Below are 26532 nucleotides of genomic sequence, written 5' to 3'. Positions count from 1 at the left end.
GTGGTACTGAAAATTTTTTAAAATACCGAGGATATAATATTGGAACATGTGATTAATATTTACATTTCAGTGAAAATTTAGATTAGAAATCACGTAGTAATTTTTTGACGATGCATTTATGTCACTGATATTCTTTAAACAATAAGCAATTGCGTATAATTTTTGTCCAAATTTACCCTTTTAACCATTGAAACTAAATTATGGAAATATTTTCTTCACTGCTTCCTTGTGCACAAGAGTATGTTGAACATAATGGCAGACGAAACTAGGTAGCAAAACTGCATACACTATTATTAAAGCAACTGAAAACGGAAGCATAAGCTGTTTCAAGATAATTTGCTTTCGCTCTGGTTTCAGATTTCTTGAATTAGGTTTATGTGCTCTATATCATTTCGTTTAGTAATTAATCTAATCCAACACCAGTACGACGTGAATAACTACAACAAATTCTCTGAGTAGTTTTTTTCCAGTTATGCAGATACTATGTGGTAAAAAATATAACCTAACCCTACGTTTGTCAATTTTTTTTCGACAATTTACTTCAATGAAGACAGTCTTTTACATCTTCCACATTTTCCCCCTATGAAAAAAAGAATAATAAATCAGAAAGTAATCCTGCAAATTCTTCAGATTTTTTGTTTCGTTTGTCAATCATAAGATAATTGAAAAAAACAGTTTTAATTAGTATACTAAATAGAAAAATACATTTTTCAAAAAATATTGCAACATTGCTTTAATATAGTAATTTTTGAGTATTGACATATAATATTAACGCTTTTTTAATAATACATAAATTTATAATAAACATTCATAATGTTAAACATTTGTGCCAAAATTGTTTACAATTAAAATAAACAAAATAATTAATCTCTGTACGATATCCCTTAAAATAAAACTTTTGCTCACACAAACGTATATAAAATCATAGTTTATTGGTTCCTTCTATATTTTTTTCGCTAGTGCTAATACTTTGACTAAATCAAAAGAGTATTAAACAAAGATACACGTAATAATTCGACGATCGTACCTTCCATTCCACATACAATACCCCTAAAGGAATTATGAATATTTTCAGGCCGTGTATACATTAAGAAATATGTTGATAAAGATACGCTTTCCCATTTTCAACTTTCGCTCTCAAATATCTAAAATCCTAATGTTGCTATTACTATATATATTATTAAACTGTTGCAAAATCAGTAAAAAAAAATTTAATCGATAAATAGTTTTTCAGACACGTGAAAGCGATAGTTAAAATATGAGAACCTTTATATTTTTCGGTTTTATAGCAGTTAGACTTAAAACAAATTATAAAAAATCAAAAAAATTTGGATTTTTGGAGATGTAACCAAGTACGTACTTGAGCAACTGTTCTATTTTCTAAACAAGGTGTTGAATTTATTAATGCTTGTATTTCCTTCGTATGCAGAGTTTTATTGTTTTTCTTCATATTTTCATAAAAAGCATTAAGAACAGTTGACTTTGCTTCTTCCGTCCACATTATTCTTTGACGTTTTTTCGCATTATTTGCATGACCTAGATGAAAGGAATACATTAATAGTATAAATTTTTTTAAGCATTATAACTTTAAACATCAATTAAGTAAAAATAGATTAACTTACCTATATTGAATTTCCTTTCTCTTTTATTAGACGTATCGTTTTTATTAGGACTCTCATATTCAGATTCTGTAAATACAAAAATTGAATATATATAAATACATGAAAAATTAGTAATTAAATAATATTAATTTACCATCACTCGACCCTGACAATTCATTTTCCTGTATATTTTTGTCACTTTTATTATAGTTTTCGCCATTAACATTTTCATTCTCCAAATTATTATTTTCATCATCGCTACAATCACTATCGTTGTATCCTTGCGCATGCTCTAAAATTTTTGATATTCCCAAAATATCCTTAGAAAGCAAGGGCTGCCGATAATGTTTTAAGTGAATCTTTTCGTGGTGACCCATGAAATCGGCAAGATCGGTAACCTCATTGGAACTTAAGTTTAAAGCTATGCAGTTCGTTGCTACATGTTTTCGAAGTTTTGTCCCGCGTAATGTCTCAGGCATATCAGCGCCACATTCATTTGAAAAACGTCTCAATAACTGACAGGCATTTAGATGCTTTTCCACGAGATTATCTGGACCAGGTAATCCAAATACATATTTATTGTTTTCGTGAACTCTTGCTTTTTTTCTGTATTTTAACATCATCTTAATACTCTCAAGCATGCCGTTGTCTAGCAGAACGGAAACTGTCCGGCCTAATTTTCCTCTAATTTGAAAACGTACATACCGCTTTGCAACCTCTCGTCCTCTTTTACTTAAAGAGGCATACTCCTCTGGATTTTCATTCTTACTAATTCGCTGATAGTTATTAAAATCGTCCAATAAAATTCTCTCCATTTCACCTGGTCGGCGTCTGTTAAAAAGTTGAATGGTAATTAGAGTTGTTTCCGCTAAAGCATGCCATGCTGTTAGTACGAATTTTTCTTGCAATTTTTTATGGGCTTCATTTCTTCGTGTTAACAAGAATTTTGTTAATTTCTTGATATCGTTTACACTTGGAAGTACTGTTTTTTTATGCCTTCGAATTTGTGTTTGAGACTCAAGTACTGTTTTACTAACTTCCGCCGTGTAATTAGCTTTTTTTATTTTCAAAAAATTTTCTGCATTCGTTTGTTTTTGAACATTATTATATTTAATACACTCTGATATCCAATGCTGACCAATATCGGATATCAACGTGCCAATAGTTGCAGCCGTTTTCGGAGAAAGATATAGTTCTTTAGTCTGGTCATATCTTCCAATAATATTAACAGCTTTTATAAAAGTGTCGTAAAATTTGGGGTTGAAAATATCTTCAAAATTTGCAATATCATCTCTTAAGTCTTTCATCGTTAATAATAGACGTGCTATTAATCTTAACTGTGCACGTATCATTTTAAAATGATGAGCCGAATGTTTATATTTATTGCATAGATGATTACCGTATATAACAATCAGTTCATCATTCCGAACAACGGATGTCACAATGTCTTGTCGTAACGGTGGTAAAACCTTACTTTTTAATGTAAAACATGCTTTTTCGTGAACATTTGGAACAAGTCTTCGCCCTAAAACTTTTATTGAGTGACTTTTTCGCGCACCTCGGTTAGTACATAATCTGACATGTACATGAGCTGTTTTTTTACTTAGGTATACTTTACAGCTTGGGCAAGGTATATAATAATCCGCTGTTCTCGGCATTTCAATATTTGGGCGACGACTAACAACGAAATTACAGGTTTCTAAAGATGACGTAGTATTATGAAGAAAATTTCCCCTTTTTCTGATTTCAGCAATAATTTTCTTACGCTCCACATTGTTTTTCGGAAGTACTGCAAATCGTTTCACATCTACCTCCTCGCGGTGGACAGTTTCCAAGTGTCTCGAAAGTTTTGAATAAAATTTGTTACAATAAAAACAACAATTTTTTTTGGTTCCGTCGCTACTATGTTGAACAACAACTTTTTCTGAGTTACGAATTGCAGTACCGACTGCTCTATCCATTAAAGACACATTTAAGCCATGTGATCCTGCGCTTTCTTCGTTTGCTTCTTTCCTCGATGTCTGTATATTTTCGTCTGAATGGATGCTTTGATCAGATGGAACATAATCTGGATCATTCTCATTTTCATGATCCAAATATTTTTCCTCAAAATTATCTACAACTTCCTCCAAATTATCAATTGCAGTAACGACCGTTGTTCCCTTTACATTTTGAGGCTCGCTAATATCTGAATTCCCGTTTAACTGGCCATCCTTATTAGAAACTTCGTAATCATTATTATTTTCATCTCCACCTAAAAATTAAACGTAATCAGTAGTATTCTTTGTAATTATACTAGAAATAATAAGAAACAACATTTAGATTTAAGAAAAAAACATGGTCAAACCTAGCTCATAAGAAATATCTTGACCACAAATTCTTTAAACTGCTTTGTGTAAAAAATACAAAATTATTTTTAATATCTCGTACCATTTTTCTATTATTTGATTTTTACTTAGGTTATAACATTGCATTAGCAGCAAGAATGAGAAAGAGAATTACAAAGGTAACAAGAGCAAGTGCTTTCTCTTTCTTTCGCTTTTAATTCTGAACAATGTTATAAACTAAATTAAAAATGAAAATGATTTAAAACTGGTGCAAGATAAATGAAAGTTTTATTTGACTATTTTACTTAAAACGGTCCAATGAAACTGTGTTTACAATATTTACTATAACCATGCGTTACACTCTGCATTACGTCTTGTATTACTTAAGATGTGGAATTATTTTAAAATTCAATTGCATACAAGCTAAATACACTTGAAAGTATTGCTTTTATTCTTTTGACGTTTCCATAAAGAAGTCAGTATAAATATTTCCTTTGCATGAGATATTGCATATGTGACAAAAACTCCTATTTTTCTGTATAATTATCGATAACTCTATGAAACATGATCGTGTAAATATCGTTGGGAGCCATTGTAAGAAAAACATATAATATACTAAAAGATGGATTTAGTTTTGTTTATGTATAACTTCTATTAATTTCAGTCGTGCATATTTTTTTTAGCGAGGGCCTTTATTTGCAAAGTTATACGATTCTATTTTTTTTAGCGGCTTTTAAATAAAAGTACGACTTATAATATGGTTTATGTATTTTTAAAACAAACGTTTTATGCTTCATTCTGAATTTTTCACAATATTGTTATACTCATTTTATTCTGAGCTACAGTGGTTTGAATTCTTTTTTATTTGTATTGTACACACCCAATTTTCAGTACAGAACTGCTCAAATTTGCTGTTCACATAGTATTTTCGATACGCAAAATATATTTTGTACATATTATATGAAACAAAATGTGCTTCGCATTCTAACTTTGCAGGCTACTATGATAAAAATATTGTATGCAATACCTACGTAAGTTTCTCTACTCGTGAAAAATTGATACTCTGCGCAATAATAACATAAAGTAGTGCGCAGTTAGAAGCTAACCATGAGTTCATTGTTAAATTTATGATAAAATGTATTTCCTATGTACTCACCCAATTCATCTGGACTTCTCTGAGGAATAAGCCATGGAGTGCTAATAGCTGTATTAGATATACCTTTCAATTGTATCATTACTGTAACGAAATTTATATATGAATATTAATTGAAAATTTATTTACTTAAATCATGAAATTTACCTTCAATTTGTTCTTGAGAGGAAAGAATTTTATCTTCGATTATAATTGGCTTAGACGAAGTAAACGGTGAACTATTTCCGCTATCTCCTTTTTCTAATAATGTAGTGTTATTTGTTGGAGGTATTTCAATAAATGTAATATCTTTTAACAAACTATCCGTTATAATTAATTGCGAAAGACAGTTTTCTGTTAATTCTGCAGGTTTAAATGGAGTAGAAGCCGCGGTTTTCTTTACAGCTTCTTTCTCGAATAATGTGACGTTATCTAATAGAGGTATTTCGGTTAGCTCACATTCATTAAGGAAATTATCAATCTTAGAAGTATTTAATAATTTCTCATCTAAAACATTAATCTGTTTTAAATTTCCAAATAAATATACGTGTTACTTTTTTGTAAATTTGTTGTTACCTTTCGAAGAATCCATAATATCAGGATAGTTAAAAGAACGGTAATTAATATTTGCAATACTTTCATCCATACTTTCATCTCTAATAGTAAATACATTATTGAACTGTTCAATACCTGAAAATAATATATCAGTCTTTAATATATTAATATGTATATATATAATAATCAATAGAAGGTTGAAGTTATTCTAGAGTTTCAGTCGACAGTTACAAGAGCCAGTTCATTACAATTTAGCTATAAACCATACTACTCACAATCACTAGAATATATAACTTTTAACTAAAAGTTCTACTATTTTAATAGGGAAAATGAAATTTTAAAATAATTACTAGAATTATATTCCTTCAGCATTAGTGGGTTAAGTATAATTCTTTTTGATGTGAATTTTAGTACCATATAAAAGACACTAGTTTTACGCAGGTAAACTAAATCCTACACACTAAATGTTGCAGTCTACCAATCATCTAACTTATATAGAGTTTGTTAAATGAAACAGTCAGAATCTAAATTTAACGTCCTTGCGTATTATTTTGAATACAGAAATTAATTTTGGGTTTTAAACCTATATGAATGCCAATTGAAAGACACCATAAAAAGATCTCACACAAAAGATTGATATCTCTTATAGTTATGAAGTAAAAAAGAACTTTACTTAAATGGTTAGAGTTGTTTTGTCTGGATTACCCTATATAACTGTTGATCAAAAGCAATTTATGCATCCAACAATTTAAGTTTGTAAAAAATAGCTTTCTCTTGTTGAACAATACTTAGATAATACTAAACTATTAAAACTATAGAAGTAGATACATAAGTTTATATAATACAGATTAATTAACCACCCTTTTTAATTCCTTTGAAACTACTCACTTTATAAGAATTATTTATTTATGACCACTATTCAGTCTTACAAAACTTAGTCAAGTGAAGATATTCAGTTACTTTCAGCTATAACTTAATTTGTAATGTAAGCAAGTAAATATTTAACCATGGATAAACTTAACCACAAGTAAGTGTAATGAAGCTTAACAAATAATTACAAAAAGCAGTATTAACATTTTACCTGAATGGCTAGTCTTACCATTAATTTTTTCCAATCGAGTCAACATCACATTTGGAATATTTAAATGAAGATTCCTTTGAATATCCTTAAGAATTTGATAATCATCTGAAATTTTTAATGTTTTTGTTAAATGATAACAGGTATTTTATTTTTATAAAGTTTAAATGCATTAGATATATTATATTCTACAGTGCCATGTTTAAAATTTTAACCAGATCTAATCAATATCTATTAGATTAATCTGTTCGTTAGGTTGAATATTCTGAAGATATTTAAATGAAAACCAAGCTAAAAGATTACATAACAGGAGCTATACTACTTTTTTTAGCTGTATCTTAACTTAATCGTACTTAGTGATCTAGGCTGTAATAACAGTAGCTATCATTGAATTTAAAATAACTTACAAAAAATTACATATATTTAAAGAGCAGGAATTTTATAGCCAATAATATTATTTAATGTTCTATGTTCTTTCTTAAAATATTGTAAGTCCTATAGATATTTTAAAATGGAATGTAAAATGTTAAGCAATATTGTGTGCTTGTAGGAAGTTAATAATAAGTAATATGTGCAATAATCAATAAGATGAGAATTTAATTAAGTCATGGCAGAATTACGTGATTAGATTTATTATATTCAATGCACTGATAATTATTTTATTGAAAGAGTTATTGAAATATTTAGATTATAAATGACATGATTTGTTTATTAATTCTTTCGGTCACCCCCTAGACAAATGGCTGATTCAACTTTTCCAATTTATTGCATGAAAACATAAAGCATTTATAAATTTTATCATGTGATAAAAGATTTAAAATACATTAATTTTTTGGTAAAGCACCATTATTAATCTCATTATCGAACGATTGAATCTTGAAAAAATAAATTCATTCTACCTTCAAACCTCTTATTTTCATTTTGTAAATTAAAAAATGGTAGCTGAAAGGTTTAATGTATACCGTTTCGAATTGATATATTACTGTTGGACGAAAAAAAGTTATTAAAGCAATTTTAATAATATATTAGAAATACTTACTATGCCTAAACACTATATTTTTCAATTTATTTCTACTAATATTTTTCTTGATATCATAACCAGAGTTTGTAGAAATTAAAGCAAACATTTCTTCACCGTTAGTACACCAAAGTCTAATTCTTTGTGAAGAATAAAATGGTATAATTAGAATTGTCGACGTCTTTGTTGAAACAATGGAGTACTGCAATAATCCAAGTTAATTCGTATTAGTGTTGCAATGGCGGAAAGTAAAGGATATTGGGAATATGGGAGGATCAGATATTCAGTTTTTCAAAAATGGAATGTGTTCAGCGTAGTCAAATGTAGTGATAATAGATGGCGAGAATTGGCTACCCCCACTCTGACTACTATTCCTATTGCAGCACAGGGTAATGGTGGTCAGAGTAAAGGTACGGAAATCTCGCAATCTATCATCATTGGCCATATGTTCTGTAACTTTAACGAATATTATCGGTATCGGTATAGTGCAATAACGACATGTCAGTATATATATATGTATACAGATATGCTATTGTTTTTGGTTCTTACCATTATGAAAATTTTTGTTATACTTGCAAAATACGGGGACTAACCAACATTTAAATAAGCGGTTACGATTTTATCATATGAATGGTCAAACTTTTGCTTCAAGCAATCAGTTGATAGAGGGTACATTTATGTACCGCGCGATTCGAATTAATTGCTCTATCAATCTTACTACCTACATACTCAGATAATTTACTGTGCGTACTAGGACTGTTAACGTGTTTGGCGCGAATAGTGTACTGCGTGAACTCACCTAGAATCTATAATCAGTTATTTAAATGTTCAGTGTGCTAAACATAGTGAATGATTGATATAAAAAGTGGTAAAGGTGAGTCCATTCAAACCTGTAAGGCAAAATATTACCATGTGGGTAGCTAATTTGTTGTTAATTAACCAATCAACATAGGTATTTTCGACAAGTCTCAATCCTACACATGGTACAATTTTACCTTATAGGATTTGGTTGGACTCACACCCTAAACCACAATTTAAATAAAGATTTTCAATGAACTTTGAGCTGAAGCTTTGAGAATACCTATACAGATTTATGAATAGTGGATTTAGGGTGTCTGCTGAAACATTCAACGCAGCATATAGAATCTGATGTATATTATCGTTGATGTATCTACTAATAAGTTTCATATCTTGTTTTCCAATTAACACTGTACTGACAAACGTCGTTATTAGATTTCTTTTGTATTTACATATGAAGTAATTATACTAATTTTAAGAGATGAGTCTTAACAGTGCCACCTGACTATTAAAGATGATATGAGACAGTGTGTGCTTTTTATAAATTGAATGCAACCTTATATTATTTTTAATCATTATTATTAACAAAACTATAGATAGGTTTAAATAATTTTTGTAATTGTTGGAAACGAGAAAATTCCAGATACTAATTTGATTAAATTCAAAGCTGTTTTATTCACCCATTTTTGGTAAATATTTGTCATTAAGTGCTTAGTGGGATCTGGTTTATTTGATATTATCACAGTACTACAGTATAAATTAAAAACGTATTTAACAACTGCAAATATTTTGTCAAATTAACGAGATACTCTGAGACGTCTAGTTTTATTTATAAAAAACTTATTAAATTTTCCTTTCTCCCTTTCTTTCTCTCTTAATATCACGTTTGAAAAATAAGAATGAGGGGTATTAGAAGGTATAATAGGCACACAAATGTATGATATAGTATAGGTATAAATCATAAAATACACTTAAGAAAGGAGAATATTGAATATTTAAAAAAGCAGACATTTGATTGATATAATTAGTCTGTTTGAAGTAATAGCAAATTTATTTTTAAGTTAATTATTTAATGATGTATATTAGCTTTACATCAGTTTAAGCCATCAGATATTTAATATAAAATTCAAACAACTTACTTGTATTAAAGCCATAATATAGATGATAACGATCAATGAAAATAACTTTAATTTTTTCCAGGACTCCATATTACCTCTCAGTTTCATTTTGATAAGTGTAAATGAAAGTATTATTTAGAAGAATCTGCAAAAAAATAATTACATTTAATTTCATAATAATATATAATTTACTACAAAGAGAATAGAATAAAATATTAATCTGAAATTACCGTTGAAATTATACATATATGTATAATTATATGATGTTCTATCCGTTATAATTCTTTCAAAAGCTATACCTATTATCAACTCTCTAAATCATCAAAATGGGATAAAACCTATACTACCAGAAACACTGCTTCTATCAAATCAAAACAAACTATTCATCAGCAAGATTTATTTGCTTCATTTTTTATTCTATCATCACCTTGACTTATATTTTATTAACCTTAAATATGAAAAGTCGATCAGACGATGCATACATTCTGGCGGCAAGTAGATTCATTGCTGCACATTGCTAGGTTGGTGGAATTCAACATTTAACGGAAACAGGTTTTGAATAATTATTGAGGGTGCTTGTGCTTGCATTCCGCAATCAAGTTCTGGTTATAACTCAACGGATTAGCAGTGATACAACTTTCAGAAAAATATACTAGACGATACTATTATTGCTATTAAAAATTTAAGTTGGTATACCTACTTAATCCCGACTTTTGAGATGACGGATCAGGACTATATACATCTAACGATAAAACGTTTATACTACTTTGACGTTAGATATTAAAAGCTATCGTAGTAATTTTTTATTGTTATACATTACTTTTAATTCGAACATCATCCAGTTTTATGCATGTAGCACAGAATCTCATTTCTAATAAAATAAAAATCATATAAGTATTTTTAGCTTATTAGATGACAGACTATAAATTATATTAAAATGTTATTACTTTGTTAAGCAATTTGTAATTTGTTCACAGGATGAAATAAAAATTTCCTCGAATACACAAAATAAAAACTTCATTGCAGAAAAATGAATGAAAAATAAGTTTTTATTAGCCACTGTAATTTCATTAGAACATTTAATGAAATTGACGAAAGAATGAGATAATTTTAAAAGTTAAATTTTTCCCGACAAACGTTTTATTCAGTGGTGCAGCAGTAGCAATTGCATCTGCACACTTTTTTAGTTAACATATATATTCACTCGTCATTTATATATTTATATATATTTAAGATGATTAATAAATACTGTAATAAACTGTTTATCTATTTGCTTTGTTTTGTGTTGATATATGAAAATTCTTAAGAAAATAAACTTTCACAGTTAATTTCTTAAAATGTAAAATGAGTATTTAATTTTTATTTGTATGATCTATCTTAGTTATCCACTAACGATCTCAGTTCTACATATGATGATACTTTACAATTCAATTCACCTATAAGCGAGGCCATGTGCAACATCAATAAAATCAACCTGGCTATGTAGTATATATATAGTTTAAACAATTAATATTATACACATAACTAATAAGTCTATACTTTTGATAAAAGTATTGGTGGTACTTACAATATAAAATGAATATTGAATTTTTTGTTGGTATTCATCTTAATAGTTCTCTAATAATCTCATCTGCTCTACATATGATGTTACTTTACAATTCACTTCACATATAACCGGAGACATGTGCAACATCAATAACATCATTCTTTGTACGTGGTATATAATTTAAGTAATTAAGATTATACGGATAAATAAAAAACCTATTTTAGGATAAAATTATTGGTGATACTTACAATGCAAAATGAATATAGAATTTTTTGTTGGTATCTATCTTAACTGTTATCTAATAATCTCATCTGCTCTACATATGATGTTACTTTACAATTCACTTCACATATAACCGGAGACATGTGCAACATCAATAACATCATTCTTTGTACGTGGTATATAATTTAAGTAATAAAGATTAAACGGATAACTAAAAAACCTATTTTAGGATAAAATTATTAGTTATGCTTACTATGCAAAATGAATATTTAATTTCTTTTGTATGAATCATAATAGTTGACTAATAATCTCATCAGTTCCACGTATGATGATATTTTACAATTCACTTCATATATAAGCGAGGCTATGTGCAACATCAATAAATTCAACCTGGCTATGTAGTATATATATAGTTTAAACAATTAATATTATACACATAACTAATAAGTCTATACTTTTGATAAAAATATTGGTGGTACACTCTGGGAAATCGAATCGTTCCAAAATGTAAACACAATTTAAAGGTGCATTAGTTAGCTGGTGGACAAGACTTTTCCACATTGTTCAGCCTACCAGGCTTAGCACCGAGTCCCAAGCAATAAAAAGAGAGGCAATAAACCGACCGAGAATGACTAACCCTTATATACCTGTACTCGAATGATCAATCAAAAATTCTAATTTTAATATTATTAATTAAACATTTTTAAAACTGTTATCAATACATTGCTTTTATTTTTAAGATGAGAATGAGTCCAAACACGAAGCTAATCGGACGATTATTTCTGTATTAAATTTATCATGCAGTTATCAAATTATTTAATTTTAATAAAACTTTTCTTTTGAATCATTTAGATAGGAATTTAAAGTATTTACACATATCTTTAATTACATATATATTTAAATGAAATAAATATTTATTCATCATTTAATAATATTTTTATACATAATTTATTTTTCGCCCTTTCTTAAAGGTTGCAAAAATTCCTATTTTCTTAGACATCGTATTAACTCCGATAACTGTTAATCGATCCTTTCTGCTATATTGTTTTATATATATATATATATATTTAAATTTATCAAATTACAGATATACAAAATAAAACATAGTTTCATTAGAATTTAATAAAATATGAACTACAGGATACACATAATACAGAAATAATCGTCCGATTAACCTCGTGTTTGAGCTCATTCTCATCTTAAAAATAAAAGCAATGTATTGATAACAGTTTTAAGAATGTTTAATTAATAATATTAAAATTAGAATTTTTGATTGATCATTCGAGTACAGGTATATAAGGGTTAGTCACTTTCGATCGGTTTATTGCCCTCTGTTTATTGCTTGGGACTCGGTGCTAGGCCAGGTAGGCTGCGCAATGTAGAAAAGTCTTGTCCACTAGCTAACTAATGCACCTTTAAATTGTGTTTACATTTTGGAACGATTCGATTTCCCAGAGTGTACTTACAATATAAAATGAATATTGAATTTTTTGTTGGTATTCATCTTAATAGTTCTCTAATAATCTCATCTGCTCTACATATGATGTTACTTTACAATTCACTTCACATATAACCGGAGACATGTGCAACATCAATAACATCATTCTTTGTACGTGGTATATAATTTAAGTAATTAAGATTATACGGATAAATAAAAAACCTATTTTAGGATAAAATTATTGGTGATACTTACAATGCAAAATGAATATAGAATTTTTTGTTGGTATCTATCTTAACTGTTATCTAATAATCTCATCTGCTCTACATATGATGTTACTTTACAATTCACTTCACATATAACCGGAGACATGTGCAACATCAATAACATCATTCTTTGTACGTGGTATATAATTTAAGTAATAAAGATTAAACGGATAACTAAAAAACCTATTTTAGGATAAAATTATTAGTTATGCTTACTATGCAAAATGAATATTTAATTTCTTGTTGATATCCATCTTAATATAGTTATGTAATAACTTCATCCGTTCACCATATGATGTTACTTTACAATTCACTTCATATATAAGCGAGGACATGTACAACATCAATATGATTAATCTGTGTAAGTGGTATATAATTTAAATAATTAAGATTATACGGATAACTGAAAAACCTATAATATTTTATAGCCGAATGAACCGCTGCATTAATATTTGGCTGAAGTTTAAAATTTTACAAAAAAATAATCTTTCAATTTCTAAAAATACTGAAGATATTGTAGATGAATTGTATGGATGAATTTTGTAATTAGTACCCAAACCATGCGATTGTTATAACTTAATTTTTTTAGGAAATATTTTTTAAACATACATTATTCTGTTAAATTTAACCAATATATCTTTGTGCGCAATTTGAAACCATGCCTAAATATGTATTAAAATGAAGTTCTTATGGTACTTTATAAGAAATATAAGGATATATAATTTAAGACCCCATATCATTTAATTAATATAAATTTACATTTTTTGTAAATATCTATTAAACCAAGACATTTTACATTATCCTGTTAATATATTTACGCTCAGAATGTAAAACTATGCCTATATATATATTAAAATTAAATATATAGGCAAAGTCTCCAAACTGTTCAATTGACATAGATATATATATATATATATATATATATATATTAACCGATTCACCAGAGAGACTTTTATTAGAAGAACAGAATAAAAACCGGAAAGCGCAATAGAGTTGCTATTAAAACAGAAAGGGAAAATGGAAGCAGAAGAAAGAGAAAAAGAAATACAATAATAAAGATTCATCTGATAAACAGAATGAAGCAATCTGTATTGTTTGCTCAGGACCATATGCCCATAGTAAGAACTGGATTCAGTATCAAAAATCTAAGGATTTGTCACATTCTAAGTGTACTAAAAATACTTTTATTTACATTTGCATAAACTGTGAAGTAAACTCTGTATAATTGAAACAACTTCTAATGACATTTTTTTAAGTTGTCATTAAATTTTGTTAAAAGAGAGTGATTCTATAATTATGTGCTTATTTGATAGCAGTAATGAAACCTAATCTTTTTCGAAAAAGTTTTATGGCTTTATTGATAATATTACATCTGTTAGAATCAGAGCTGCCAGACTTGGCACAATCTGGCGCATGCGTAGAACGATTCTCGCAGCCGGCTTAGGGAACGTAGCTAGTGTTCGAGGTGCCCCTCGACAAAATATTTAAAAATTTTTATTTTCTGTTTATTTTTTTGTTTTTATACAAATGTTACTACAAACACTTATAATTAAGATGAGATAAATAAAATTTACAAATGTTGATAATTATTGGTTTACCTTTAATTCTTCCATCAAGCAAAATAAATATTATCCTTCCATCCAGATCTGAGAGTTTTGACAGAGGAGATTCTGCAAATATTAACTACTGTTAACTAGCACTGCTACGCTACTCTGATTTGGTAGACATTTCTATAAGTAATTACTATTACTATGAATTACAGAATTATTTACCTGAATATTCAAAGACTAGGGTAACGCCTTCACTCAAGCACAAAATACCACTTCCAAGCTGTCAATCAATGTTACTGTGGTCCTCAGTTGATAAGCCTTTTTGTGTATTCCAAATCCTAGGCACATTTCAACACAATCTGTAATGCAGAACATAACACAAAGAATCTTGTATCAAACTAAAAGCTCTAAATGATTATTAGTTAATACTCATCTGAATAGCTTATACTGCTGCACCATTTTCCTAATCCAATAGAAGATTCACATTTCCACAATGTACCAATCATACTTGGCGATGGAGAAGATGCTGCAAATATTAATAGGTTAGCTAGAACACTTCTAAGCTATTCTCATTTGGCGTTCCTTAATTACTATTATTGTTAAATGCAGAATTATTTACCTGGATATTCCTTGGTTGGAGTAATATCTTGACCGAAAGACTAATTACCATGTCCAAGCTGTCATAATTAATGGTATCCTGGTCCTCTATAGTTGTTAATCCTTACATTTTGAAGAAACATTCACATTTTTCTACATTACCTGTAACGGAAAACACAACACAAAGAATCTTGATTTATTTCAAGCCATAAATAATTAATTTTTAATACTCATCTAAATAGCTTGTACTGCTGCACCATTTTCATCATTCCCCATTTTCCTTATCCAATTGAAAATTCACATTTCCACTATTCTGCCAATCACATTATTAGATTGAGTAAACACTGTAAATATATAATGTCCTGATAACTCATGCTTTTATGCAATCGTCGTAGAAAGGAAATCACAAAAGAAACACTTTTCAATTAACAAATTTAACCTAAAACAGCACAATCTGAATATTTTTATGCAATCAATGTTTATCTTATTTCAGGTCTGTTCTATATACTGCTGAACAAACTAAACATGTTTTTAATGCACTTAAATCATTTAACACAAACTATTTGTTAGTTTAATATTAGTTTAATACGCGTTTATCAAACGAAAGCGGGATTATTAAATTGATAGAACACATGAACTAAACCAATCCAATTTCGAAGCTTTATCGCTCTTATCGACGGGCATATATATGTATGAATTTACAGGTTTTCCTTAATTTTTCTGGAAATAAGATATATACGTCAAAACTGCAGTAGTATGTTTCTTAATTAGTAGGGAATATGTAGTTTATGTATAAATATGTGAAATATATAAATAAACTTTTTAATACATTTATAAACAGATATAAATAAGATTTCAATTCTAGAATTTCGGATTTTCTTTTTAACCCATTAACGTCCAAAATGTCAAACTTTCTTGCACGTTTTCAAAGTGATTTTTTCCTATGTAATTGGCGTTGAAAAAATTCTTGAACCACATATTCTGATGTAAAATTGCATGCTCTTTCAGAATCCGTTGCCAGAATCATGATAAAGCTCACAGGAAAAGAGATATGCTCGATTGAAACATAAAATACACCTAAATTTTCGAAAAAAAAAATTTTTAGGATTTTTTTTCGAAGTGTTACGGTGAAGATATCACTTTGCGACCGTGATCAAAGGTGATCATGGGAGTTGAAGTTTAACAGGGAATTTTTTTGTTGACCTTGAACCATCGCTTCTTTACAAAATGGCGGAAAAAACGAATTTATTTTTTCAACTTTATCAATTTTTTTCTCGAAATCTATGGACTTTAGAAAAAAAATTCATAAGAACAAAAATGTCTTAGAAGCACTCGAGAAACATCCTAAAGTTTTTTCAGAATTTTTGGAGACATTTTTGAAAATTCCATTTCACAAGTTTCCCGGAAAATCAAAAATTGTCTCAAAAAATTCTGAAAAAATTTGAGAATGTTCCTCGAGCGATTTTAAGGCATTTTTGTTTTTATGAATTTTTTTCTAAAGACCATAGATTTCGAGAAAAAAGTTGATGAATATTGAAAAAAAAAAATTCGTTTTTTCCGCCATTTTGTAAAGAAGCGATGGTTCAAGGTTAACAAAAAAATTCCCTGTTAAACTTCAACTCCCATGATCACCTTTGATCACGGTCGCAAGGTGATATCTTCACCGTAACACTTCGAAAAAAAATCCTAAAATTTTTTTTTTCGAAAATTTAGGTGTTTTTTATGTTTCAATCGAGCATATCTCTTTTCCTGTGAGTTTTATCATGATTCTGGCAACGGATTCTGAAAGAGCATGCAATTTTACATCAGAATATGTGGTTCAAGAATTTTTCAACGCCAATTACATAGGAAAAAATCACTTTGAAAACGTGCAAGAAATTTTGACATTTTGGACGTTAATGGGTTAATTTAACACATTAATTATTCACATCTTTTAATATTTCATTTAAATATTTGATAAGAGTTAAAGGGACTTACTAACAAGCAATCCAATTTATAGTTAATTTGTTTATTTCTTAATTGATAGTGAAATTGATTTTTAATATTAAGGTGCAGTGATTCAAAACATTAAAAGGAAGGTTCTACGGGCGATACTTAAGGTTGCTACATCCCTGAAAGCTGCAGTGGCGAAGAGGCAAACTACAAGAATCATTTCGCGCATGCGCGAGATTATGCCAAGTCTGGCAGCTCTGGTTAGAATCGACGTGTGTACTGTTACAATTGACACCATCCGGGTGCCAATTATAACTACGTGCAATGAGATATAAATATGTAAAAAATCCGTGTTTCTCTATTATTAATAAAAAATCAGATGTAAGAATATGTGCAAAAATAATGCCAGGTATAATAATGAAATTTGAATGAATCTCTGAGCGCCGAATTTTAGGAGATATTTGCGATTTTGCGAATTTTGTTACAATTGATGCCGGTTTCCCCTACACTGAGAGAAAAATTTGGTTGAATCAATGAAATATTACTTAACTGAAGTAAATGGTTTTGCTGAATAGGTTCAAATAAATATTTAATAGAAACAATTAAGTAATATTATTTGAATGAAATATATTTTCTTCTTAAACGAATACTTTGCTTATTTTGAATGATGAAATAATTGTTTAACTTGATATAATATTAGCTTGAAGAAGCAATTGAATTGTTAAAATTACATAAATCGGGTATTGAGTTTATAAAATATTTAATTTGATTAATAGGATATTTAATAACGGTTATGAAATATTTATTTCTTTTACTGATATATTATTTTAAAACAATAGCTGAAATGATTGGATTGTTTAAATTAGGTTTTGATTTTATAGTATATTTGGTTGAATTAATAAGATATTTATAAAATTTAGTGAAATGTTTATTTCCATTATTGATATATTAACTTTAAAGAACCGGTCAGTTAATGGGTATAAACAAATCAGTTTCACATTGGCAAATACGTTCAGTTGAACTAATGAAGTATTTATATAAATTAATCAAATCTGTTCTTACTGCTGTTATGTACATAGAATAAACATACCTAACTCATTGCTACAATAAGCATTATATAATTAATATATTTAATATTATTTTCATTTGAAGACATAATTAATAAATCTAAATTATCATAGTTATACTAAAATACCAATAGCCTCATTGTAAAGGAGAAATACTCCTAATAGCGACAAATTCCTGAGTGTAATACGAAGCGCCAGACGCAGCTCGTTCACACTGTCGCCAAGGCTAAGTCCCGACACGTGGCAAATGCACTTCGACGGCAGTCGAATGTTCTAGAACAATGACGCATTTGACCATTGGGACCCGCAAATGTTACCATATAAGGTAATGTTTGACGCTGCACTTTGAGGGAAAGAGCCCCAAACGTGCAGCCCCAAAAGTCAGTTCGAGTCAAAAGCTAGAAGGAACAAGTCGAGTCTCCTAGGACCTTCAGTCCTCTTATCTCTTAAAACTATAATTATCTAGCTCATAGCTCTGGTTATCAACTTGTATAAAGAAGAAACATTGTAAATCAAAAATCAATAAACCTTATTATACAAAAGAATTTCAAGTTTGTCGTGAATCAGCGAATGAACCACAACACTGCAATGAATTAGTGTAATAGTGAAAAATAGATAAATCTGAAGAATAATATCTTAAATTTGATTTAAAACCACCATTCAAATTTTAATTAGTCAAAGCGAGAAAGTGATTAATTAAATAAAAAAAATCGTTTATTTAAACAAAATAAATAGCTCTATTGGTCCAAATAAAAATTGAGTTTAACTATACACCTTGCTACAATAAAAAAAAATGTTTAATTATTTGCTATACTGATTTTGGGGTATCAAGAATCTACTATTATATCTAACACAATCAAACTCAAATTATAACCTACGCTGAATAAAGTGGAACTTAACTTTTACAAAAATTACAAGGAAATACATATATATATAAATTTACGGTTTCGCTAGTTGCACCTTATAAATTAACATATGGTAATTCGAATACATATAGCACGAATACATCGTTTTGCTGGTAGGGTGCAAGATGTCCGAAAAATTATAGGATACGCGTGCAACCATCTATGTTTCTAGATGAATATGACTATAGCACTTAAAGGTTCGTGCACATTGCACACTGATAACTTCAAATTAAGAATGTCATCATCGAATTTTGATAACAAATGGTTTACGATTAAATAGGTAAATATTTGATAAGTATATTTGTTAATTATAGATTATGGAAAAATGAATGAATTAAATAAACATTAACTAAGCAATTGTAAGGGATATAGCTTATTTTATTTATTCATAAAGACAGATATGAATTTTAAATTGGTTTCTCCTTAAGATAGAATATATACGATCCCTGTTGCAAACGCCTGAAGTGGAATTGACTAGATATAATGATCATTACAGTAGAAAAGGTACGAAAATATTTATATAAATTATAAAATCTTTACTTAGGTAAAAAAATAATTATTTTCTAATAAAAACGATTCCAGAACTGCCAAAATTCCTTATTACATTTCTTTTGAATGTAATAGGAGTCTCTTGAAAATCTGAAATGTATATTAAGAAATTAATGTCAAAATTCGGGCTAAAATATTACAAGAAAGTGAAGTAAATTTTTATACCTATTTCCCTCATTATTTTCGCAATTCTATTCATAAAATCTTCATTTTTATAGATTGCGAAGTTGAGGGAATTCTCAAACTTATCATCCACAAATGTTCCTTCTGCAATAGTGAGCCAATTTTTATACCTCTTGGCATTAACTGACCTTTTGGATACTGCGCAGCTGTTCATTTCAATAATATATAATTTAATCAATTTGATCAAATTAACTGAAAATATACATAAATAAAATTAGTAAAGCAGATAAAGTACAAATTGGTTTAAAAGATATATACTCACAGAGAAATTTATTTATTTTAGGATGGCGGCCCATGCATTCATTCAATGTTCTATGGTATCTCTCAATATGATTATTGGTCCTTATTGGCTGCTTGAAGACAGATATTATAGATGGGTTGTGTGTCCATGTTTTTTCTATATATTTCAAGAATCTGTTAAAAAGCACTGCAATATCTGGATTCCTTTCTATTTCTTCTTTTATACTATTATATGCACGGACAATCAAATGGCTAGAAAGAAGAGGTAAATTACAAAGTTTCTTGATGTAAATCTCAACTTTAACTTTTGTGAGCAGAGGTATACTCTTTCTCATATTTAATTTTCTTGCCTTTTTGTTAAGATTCTGTAAATTGAGAACAAAATGTTACAAAACATAAAATAGTGAATTTAGAAATAATATTTTACATAAACGTAATGGAAGTTGCATCCTATTATGTTGCACGTAGGAAACACTATTTTCACAGCATTGTGAAGTCCTTGTTCATAATCACAGACGCAGTTCTGGGGCCTTAAATTTCTCATTATTCTTTCTTTAATAAAAGTTAAGATATTTTTATAAGCCTCCTCATCCTTTTTAGGCATCAAAACCCATATAAAAGGAATAAACTGAATAAGGATAAGAAAATAAATATTACACATCTATCAAACTACAACAAAACATTAAATATAAAGAAGAAAACTACCTTTTCACTTTTTTGTGCCATAATTGTTAGCAATTGATAGGCATCATCAATCCTAGGAACACACCTGTAATTGGCATCTACACTAATCATTAGACTATTCTCTAATTTCCTGCACAATATCTTATTATAAAAGATCACTGAATGATCATTATTTGTTCCTTCAAATGCATTTACTCTTAATTTATGTATTTGGGTACCACAATGAAATCTTAAGGGACCTCCATTTTTCCCCATTCAATATTTGTTCGTAGTCTTTTAATAGTTTAGGCATTTTAGGACGATACGACTTTGACCAATATTTAATAGTGCCTTTTATCTTTGAAAAGGGTAGTTGCGTAGCTGCAGATGGATTCCTGTAGGCAATGTTAATTCAAGCAGTACAATATACAACTAATTAATATTATATCGTATTATTTATGTATAAATTTAAAGTATTTACTTAAGAGCAGCAGTGACATAAATTTCCCTTGGACTACTAACTAAATTATCCTTTGTCAGTTTGAAAATATCTTTTCTTAAATTTCCTTCGTTAAAAAAATTTTGTTCAATATCATGGCTGTGCTGTTTTTTGGTGAAAAAGCTCACATTGCTTTTTAACTTAGCTGTACCCATACAATCTCTTCTTCGACATTTTAAATATCTAATAATATTAATAAGCTATCAAATTCAGAAAGTTTCCTTTAAGAATTAATTAATTACTCTGGATTTGCCTATTAGAAATACTTACATTATAGTTTCATTATTTTTGTTTGTGTAGATCTTGCTCTGATAATAGACAAATGCATCTGGATAAATAATTGTAGAAGTTTTTCTAGGCTCCATGATGTATTTAAAATTCAATATACAATAAAATTTATTCAAATTATAGAAAAACAGGAAAACCAGGTAACACATGGTTGCCTCGAATAAACAAAAGCAGTTGTTTTCTTTTGTTTATTCGAGGCAACCATGTGTTACCTGGTTTTCCTGTCTTTCTATAATTTGAATAAATTTTATTGTATATTGTTACGTGCGAGCTGAGTTTTTATGTAGCGAGCACTGGTTGATTGATGCTAACACGTAATGCGAAAAGAAAATTAGTTTTTCTACCAATTTTAATAATTGATATGGGATCGTGCCACAGAGTCCTATACAGGTCTTTAAAAGTAGTCAGTATTATATCTGATTTGCTATAAACAGATAATACTCTGCTTAATCCAAAATACACACAATATATCTATATTTGATTTTTTTATTAGAAATATTACAGATCTCAATTATGAAAGGAACAATTTCTTTTTCAGTCCAATTGTTATCACATCCAGTTGTTTGGGGTATTCAGTATATGTATTAATTCATAACCAATTATTAACACAATACATCCACTAATATATATATATTCACTAGTCTGTTTCATAAATGTAATATTCCCTCAATCTGATCACTCGACTAGTTAATTATACCTCCAAAGGTATAATGAAAGTTACTGCAAGTATTTACCACTTTGTTAACTCAAAATTGGATATTTTAGGGAAAAAAAAACCCACAACCTTTATGTTAAATATCCAATTTTGGATATTTCAGAGCTCGTATACATCATAAATCTCTTTTATTTAATAACTTGCTTTGACTAGTACTTGTTCAATTAATTCAATGATTTAATATGATTTTCCACAATGATAAGGGGTGGAACAATCTATTTTATATTTGATTTGGATTAACGCTGACTGATTGGCCCATTCATTCACTCCATGATTAATATTTTCCAGTTTTAACTTAACGCACAAAGTTAATTGAGTTAATTTTTTTTTCTATATTCAATATAAGGATGGGTATTTTAGGGAAATCCCATAATCTTTATATTAAATATCCATCTCCCATACATTGACTCAGGATTACCAGTTACACAGTCCCTCCTTTAAAACTCACAAGAGCTTAGGGATAATCCCACAACCTTTACGTTAGCTCTTGCAGGTTAGATTCCAACTATGTAACATAAAAGAAATATGCACTGAATATTGTAATGGAATGGGCTCACCAGATATCCTAATATAAGTTTCTTCGATGAAGATGCAATAAGAGTTCCTTTGTCGATGAGCTATCTTAAACAAAACGCAATGGAATGGGTTAATCCTTATTCTATTCCTCTTCTCTGGGATAACAGCTCTTACAATAGTCGTCTTAAATCAGATTAATAATAAATTCATCCATCTAACACTCTGTAATCAATTTTTCTGCTCCACAATCTAATGTAACTAAATATACACCTTTATTAGAATCTGTGGAGGAAACAGTATTAATATAATTTTATATTATAAATGTATTTTATACAATATTCTCAGCCTGAGAATATTTAATGAAAATTAATAAAAGTATTTTTGTTTTATTTTATTTTAATATTATGCGAGGGATAACTCAGCAAAGAAAAGATTAATTTTTACAAAATTAATTAAATAAATATATCTTTAAATAGAATATACTAATCATTAGTTAATTAATTCAAGTATTTGAAATAAGAACCAATCAAATTTATCAATGATGGAATTGGATAAGGAAATACCGACAATTATGACGCCATTTTTTTATCTAGAGCGTGTCTTCGTGAGCACGTGCTGTAAAAGCCGGTTTAGGATTTAGTAACCTAAATCTTCGCCAATTTCGCCAATTTTCCTTCACAGATTCACGGAAGAATATATTGAGTCCCTTGTGATATCACTATTACACAATTTTCGCTCGCTTATAGCTAAAACGCTTTCTTAACTATTCTTACGGACTATGCCTACGCACCTCGCGACTGTTCAGACAGGAGTGGGGACTCGCCGGCCGGCTAGTTGAGGTAGACTCGTTACTAGGGCGCGTTTGCAAATTATCTAGTTAAGGCCCGTTGGGTGTGTTCAGAAATTAACTTTATGTTGAATTTATTATAAATGAATTCAGAAACCGTACTACACGTCTGTTTAGGGATAATCCCACAACCTTTATGTTAGCATCCGTGCAACACAGCTCTTCACTACATGCTTAGGGCAGTTATATATATATATATAAAAAGATAATATAAAGTAAAAAAAAAATTATTTTACGATAGTGACGCTGGTACGTCACAATATTGAATTTTAAATACATTATGGAGCCTAGAAAGACTTCTACAATTATTTATCCAGATGGATTTGTCTATTATCAGAGCAAGATCTACACAAACAAAAATAATGAAACTATAATGTAAGTATTTCTAATAGGCAAATCCAGAGTAATTAATTAATTGTTAAAGGAAACTTTCCGAATTTGATAGCTTATTAATATTATTAGATATTTAAAATGTCGAAGAAGAGATTGTATAGGTACAGCTAAGTTAAAAAGCAATGTGAACTTTTCCATCAAAAAACAGCACAGCCATGATATTGAACAAAATTTTTTTAACGAAGGAAATTTAAGAGAAGATATTTTCAAACTGACAAAGGATAATTTAGTTAGTAGTCCAAGGGAAATTTATGTCACTGCTGCTCTTAAGTAAATACTTTAAATTTATACATAAATGATACGATATAATATTAATTAGTTATATATTGTACTGCTTGAATTAACATTGCGTACAGGAATCCATCTGCAGCTACGCAACTACCCTTTTCAAAGATAAAAGGCACTATTAAATATTGGTCAAAGTCGTATCGTCCTAAAATGCCTAAACTATTAAAAGACTACGAACAAATATTGAATGGGGAAAAATGGAGGTCCCTTAAGATTTCATTGTGGTACCCAAATACATAAATTAAGAGTAAATGCATTTGAAGGAACAAATAATGATCATTCAGTGATCTTTTATGATAAGATATTGTGCAGGAAATTAGAGAATAGTCTAATGATTAGTGTAGATGCCAATTACAGGTGTGTTCCTAGCATTGATGATGCCTATCAATTGCTAACAATTATGGCACAAAAATGTGAAAAGGTAGTTTTCTTCTTTATATTTAATGTTTTGTTGTAGTTTGATAGATGTGTAATTTTTATTTTCTTATCCTTATTCAGTTTATTCCTTTTATATGGGTTTTGATGCCTAAAAAGGATGAGGAGGCTTATAAAAATATCTTAACTTTTATTAAAGAAAGAATAATGAGAAATTTAAGGCCCCAGAACTGCGTCTGTGATTATGAAAAAGGACTTCACAATGCTGTGAAAATAGTGTTTCCTACGTGCAACATAATAGGATGCAACTTCCATTACGTTTATGTAAGACATTATTTCTAAATTCTCTATTTTATGTTTTGTAACATTTTGTTCTCAATTTACAGAATCTTAACAAAAAGGCAAGAAAATTAAATATGAGAAAGGGTATACCTCTGCTCACAAAAGTTAAAGTTGAGATTTACATCAAGAAACTTTGTAATTTACCTCTTCTTCCTAGCCATTTGATTGTCCGTGCATATAATAGTATAAAAGAAGAAATAGAAAGGAATCCAGATATTGCAGTGCTTTTTAACAGGTTCTTAAAATATATAGAAAAAACATGGGCACAGAACCCATCTATAATATCTGTCTTCAAGCAGCCAATAAGGACCAATAATCATATTGAGAGATACCATAGAACATTGAATGAATGCATGGGCCGCCATCCTAAAATAAATAAATTTCTCTGTGAGTATATATCTTTTAAACCAATTTGTACTTTATCTGCTTTACTAATTTGATTTATGTATATTTTCAGTTAATTTGATCAAATTGATTAAATTATACATTATTGAAATGAACAGCTGCGCAGTATCCAAAAGGTCAGCTAATGCCAAGAGGTATAAAAATTGGCTCACTATTGCAGAAGGAACATTTGTGGATGATAAGTTTGAGAATTCCCTCAACTTCGCAATCTATAAAAATGAAGATTTTATGAATAGAATTGCGAAAATAATGAGGGAAATAGGTATAAAAATTTACTTCACTTTCTTGTAATATTTTAGCCCGAATTTTGACATTAATTTCTTAATATACATTTCAGATTTTCAAGAGACTCCTATTACATTCAAAAGAAATGTAATAAGGAATTTTGGCCGTTCTGGAATCGTTTTTATTAGAAAATAATTATTTTTTTACCTAAGTAAAGATTTTATAATTTATATAAATATTTTCGTACCTTTTCTACTGTAATGATCATTATATCTAGTCAATTCCACTTCAGGCGTTTGCAACAGGGATCGTATATATTCTATCTTAAGGAGAAACCAATTTAAAATTCATATCTGTCTTTATGAATAAATAAAATAAGCTATATCCCTTATAATTGCTTAGTTAATGTTTATTTAATTCATTCATTTTTCCATAATCTATAATTAACAAATATACTTATCAAACATTTACCTATTTAATCGTAAACCACTTGTTATCAAAATTCGATGATGACATTCTTAATTTGAAGTTATCAGTGTGCAATGTGCACGAACCTTTAAGTGCTACAGTCATATTCATCTAGAAACATAGATGGTTGCACGCGCATCCTATAATTTTTCGGACATCTTGCACCCTACCGTTTTGCTATGTTTATTCGACTCTTATATAGTAACTACAGTAATGTTGGGTAACTAGCCAGAAAAAGTGAAAAGTATTTAATTGATTAGCCACCTAGCGGTGATTTCTTAAAAGTATAGTTTCTGTAGAAAATATTTATTTGATTGAAGTAAACAATTTATTTTTTAGGTTGGTGTTGTTATTAATTTGTAGAATAGAGAGTAACTTGTATGTGT

The 26532-nt window shown here is 28.9% G+C and overlaps 2 protein-coding genes and 1 long non-coding RNA gene across 6 annotated transcripts; 1 reads left to right on the top strand and 2 right to left on the bottom strand.

Annotated features, from left to right (window-relative positions):
• Nucleotides 1-417: 417 nt before the first annotated feature.
• LOC136778032 (uncharacterized) lies at nt 418-11856 on the bottom strand. 3 transcript variants are annotated; one of them, XM_066734642.1, is made up of 11 exons: nt 9858-11856; nt 9649-9772; nt 7733-7913; nt 6715-6801; nt 5637-5750; nt 5229-5567; nt 5085-5165; nt 1756-3855; nt 1623-1688; nt 1361-1536; nt 418-580 (listed from the first exon to the last, which is right to left on the bottom strand). In XM_066734642.1, the coding sequence occupies exons 2-11, from the start codon at nt 9733-9735 to the stop codon at nt 542-544; spliced, it is 3270 nt and encodes a 1089-aa protein (XP_066590739.1). In that variant the 5' UTR covers nt 9736-9772; nt 9858-11856; the 3' UTR covers nt 418-541. The 3 variants fall into 3 exon arrangements, with proteins under 3 accessions (XP_066590739.1, XP_066590738.1, XP_066590740.1); XM_066734641.1 differs by lacking the exon at nt 418-580 and adding an exon at nt 730-1050; XM_066734643.1 differs by lacking the exon at nt 418-580 and adding an exon at nt 730-1050 and having other exon boundaries at nt 5229-5492.
• Nucleotides 11857-19207: 7351 nt separating this feature from the next.
• On the bottom strand, nt 19208-23593 carry LOC136778003 (uncharacterized). Of its 2 annotated transcripts, XM_066734600.1 has the most exons (8): nt 21555-23593; nt 21267-21467; nt 20828-21180; nt 20550-20750; nt 20145-20487; nt 19865-20074; nt 19691-19789; nt 19523-19609 (listed from the first exon to the last, which is right to left on the bottom strand). In XM_066734600.1, the coding sequence occupies exons 3-7, from the start codon at nt 21059-21061 to the stop codon at nt 19707-19709; spliced, it is 1071 nt and encodes a 356-aa protein (XP_066590697.1). In that variant the 5' UTR covers nt 21062-21180; nt 21267-21467; nt 21555-23593; the 3' UTR covers nt 19523-19609; nt 19691-19706. The 2 variants fall into 2 exon arrangements, with proteins under 2 accessions (XP_066590696.1, XP_066590697.1); XM_066734599.1 differs by having other exon boundaries at nt 19208-19789.
• Nucleotides 23594-25158: 1565 nt separating this feature from the next.
• Nucleotides 25159-26093, top strand: LOC136778040 (uncharacterized). The gene is made up of 3 exons (XR_010823360.1): nt 25159-25435; nt 25506-25715; nt 25791-26093. It is a non-coding gene; the product is annotated as an uncharacterized lncRNA (long non-coding RNA).
• The last annotated feature ends 439 nt before the right edge of the window (nt 26094-26532 follow it).

The sequence above is a fragment of the Prorops nasuta genome, unplaced genomic scaffold, assembly GCF_024137725.1.
Source record: "Prorops nasuta isolate Cenicafe-Biocafe unplaced genomic scaffold, Cenicafe_Pnas_1.2 PNAS00013, whole genome shotgun sequence".
NCBI lineage: Eukaryota > Metazoa > Arthropoda > Insecta > Hymenoptera > Bethylidae > Prorops > Prorops nasuta.
The sequence above is the reverse complement of the archived record's forward strand: the minus strand, read 5'-3'. Positions and strand labels throughout refer to the sequence as shown.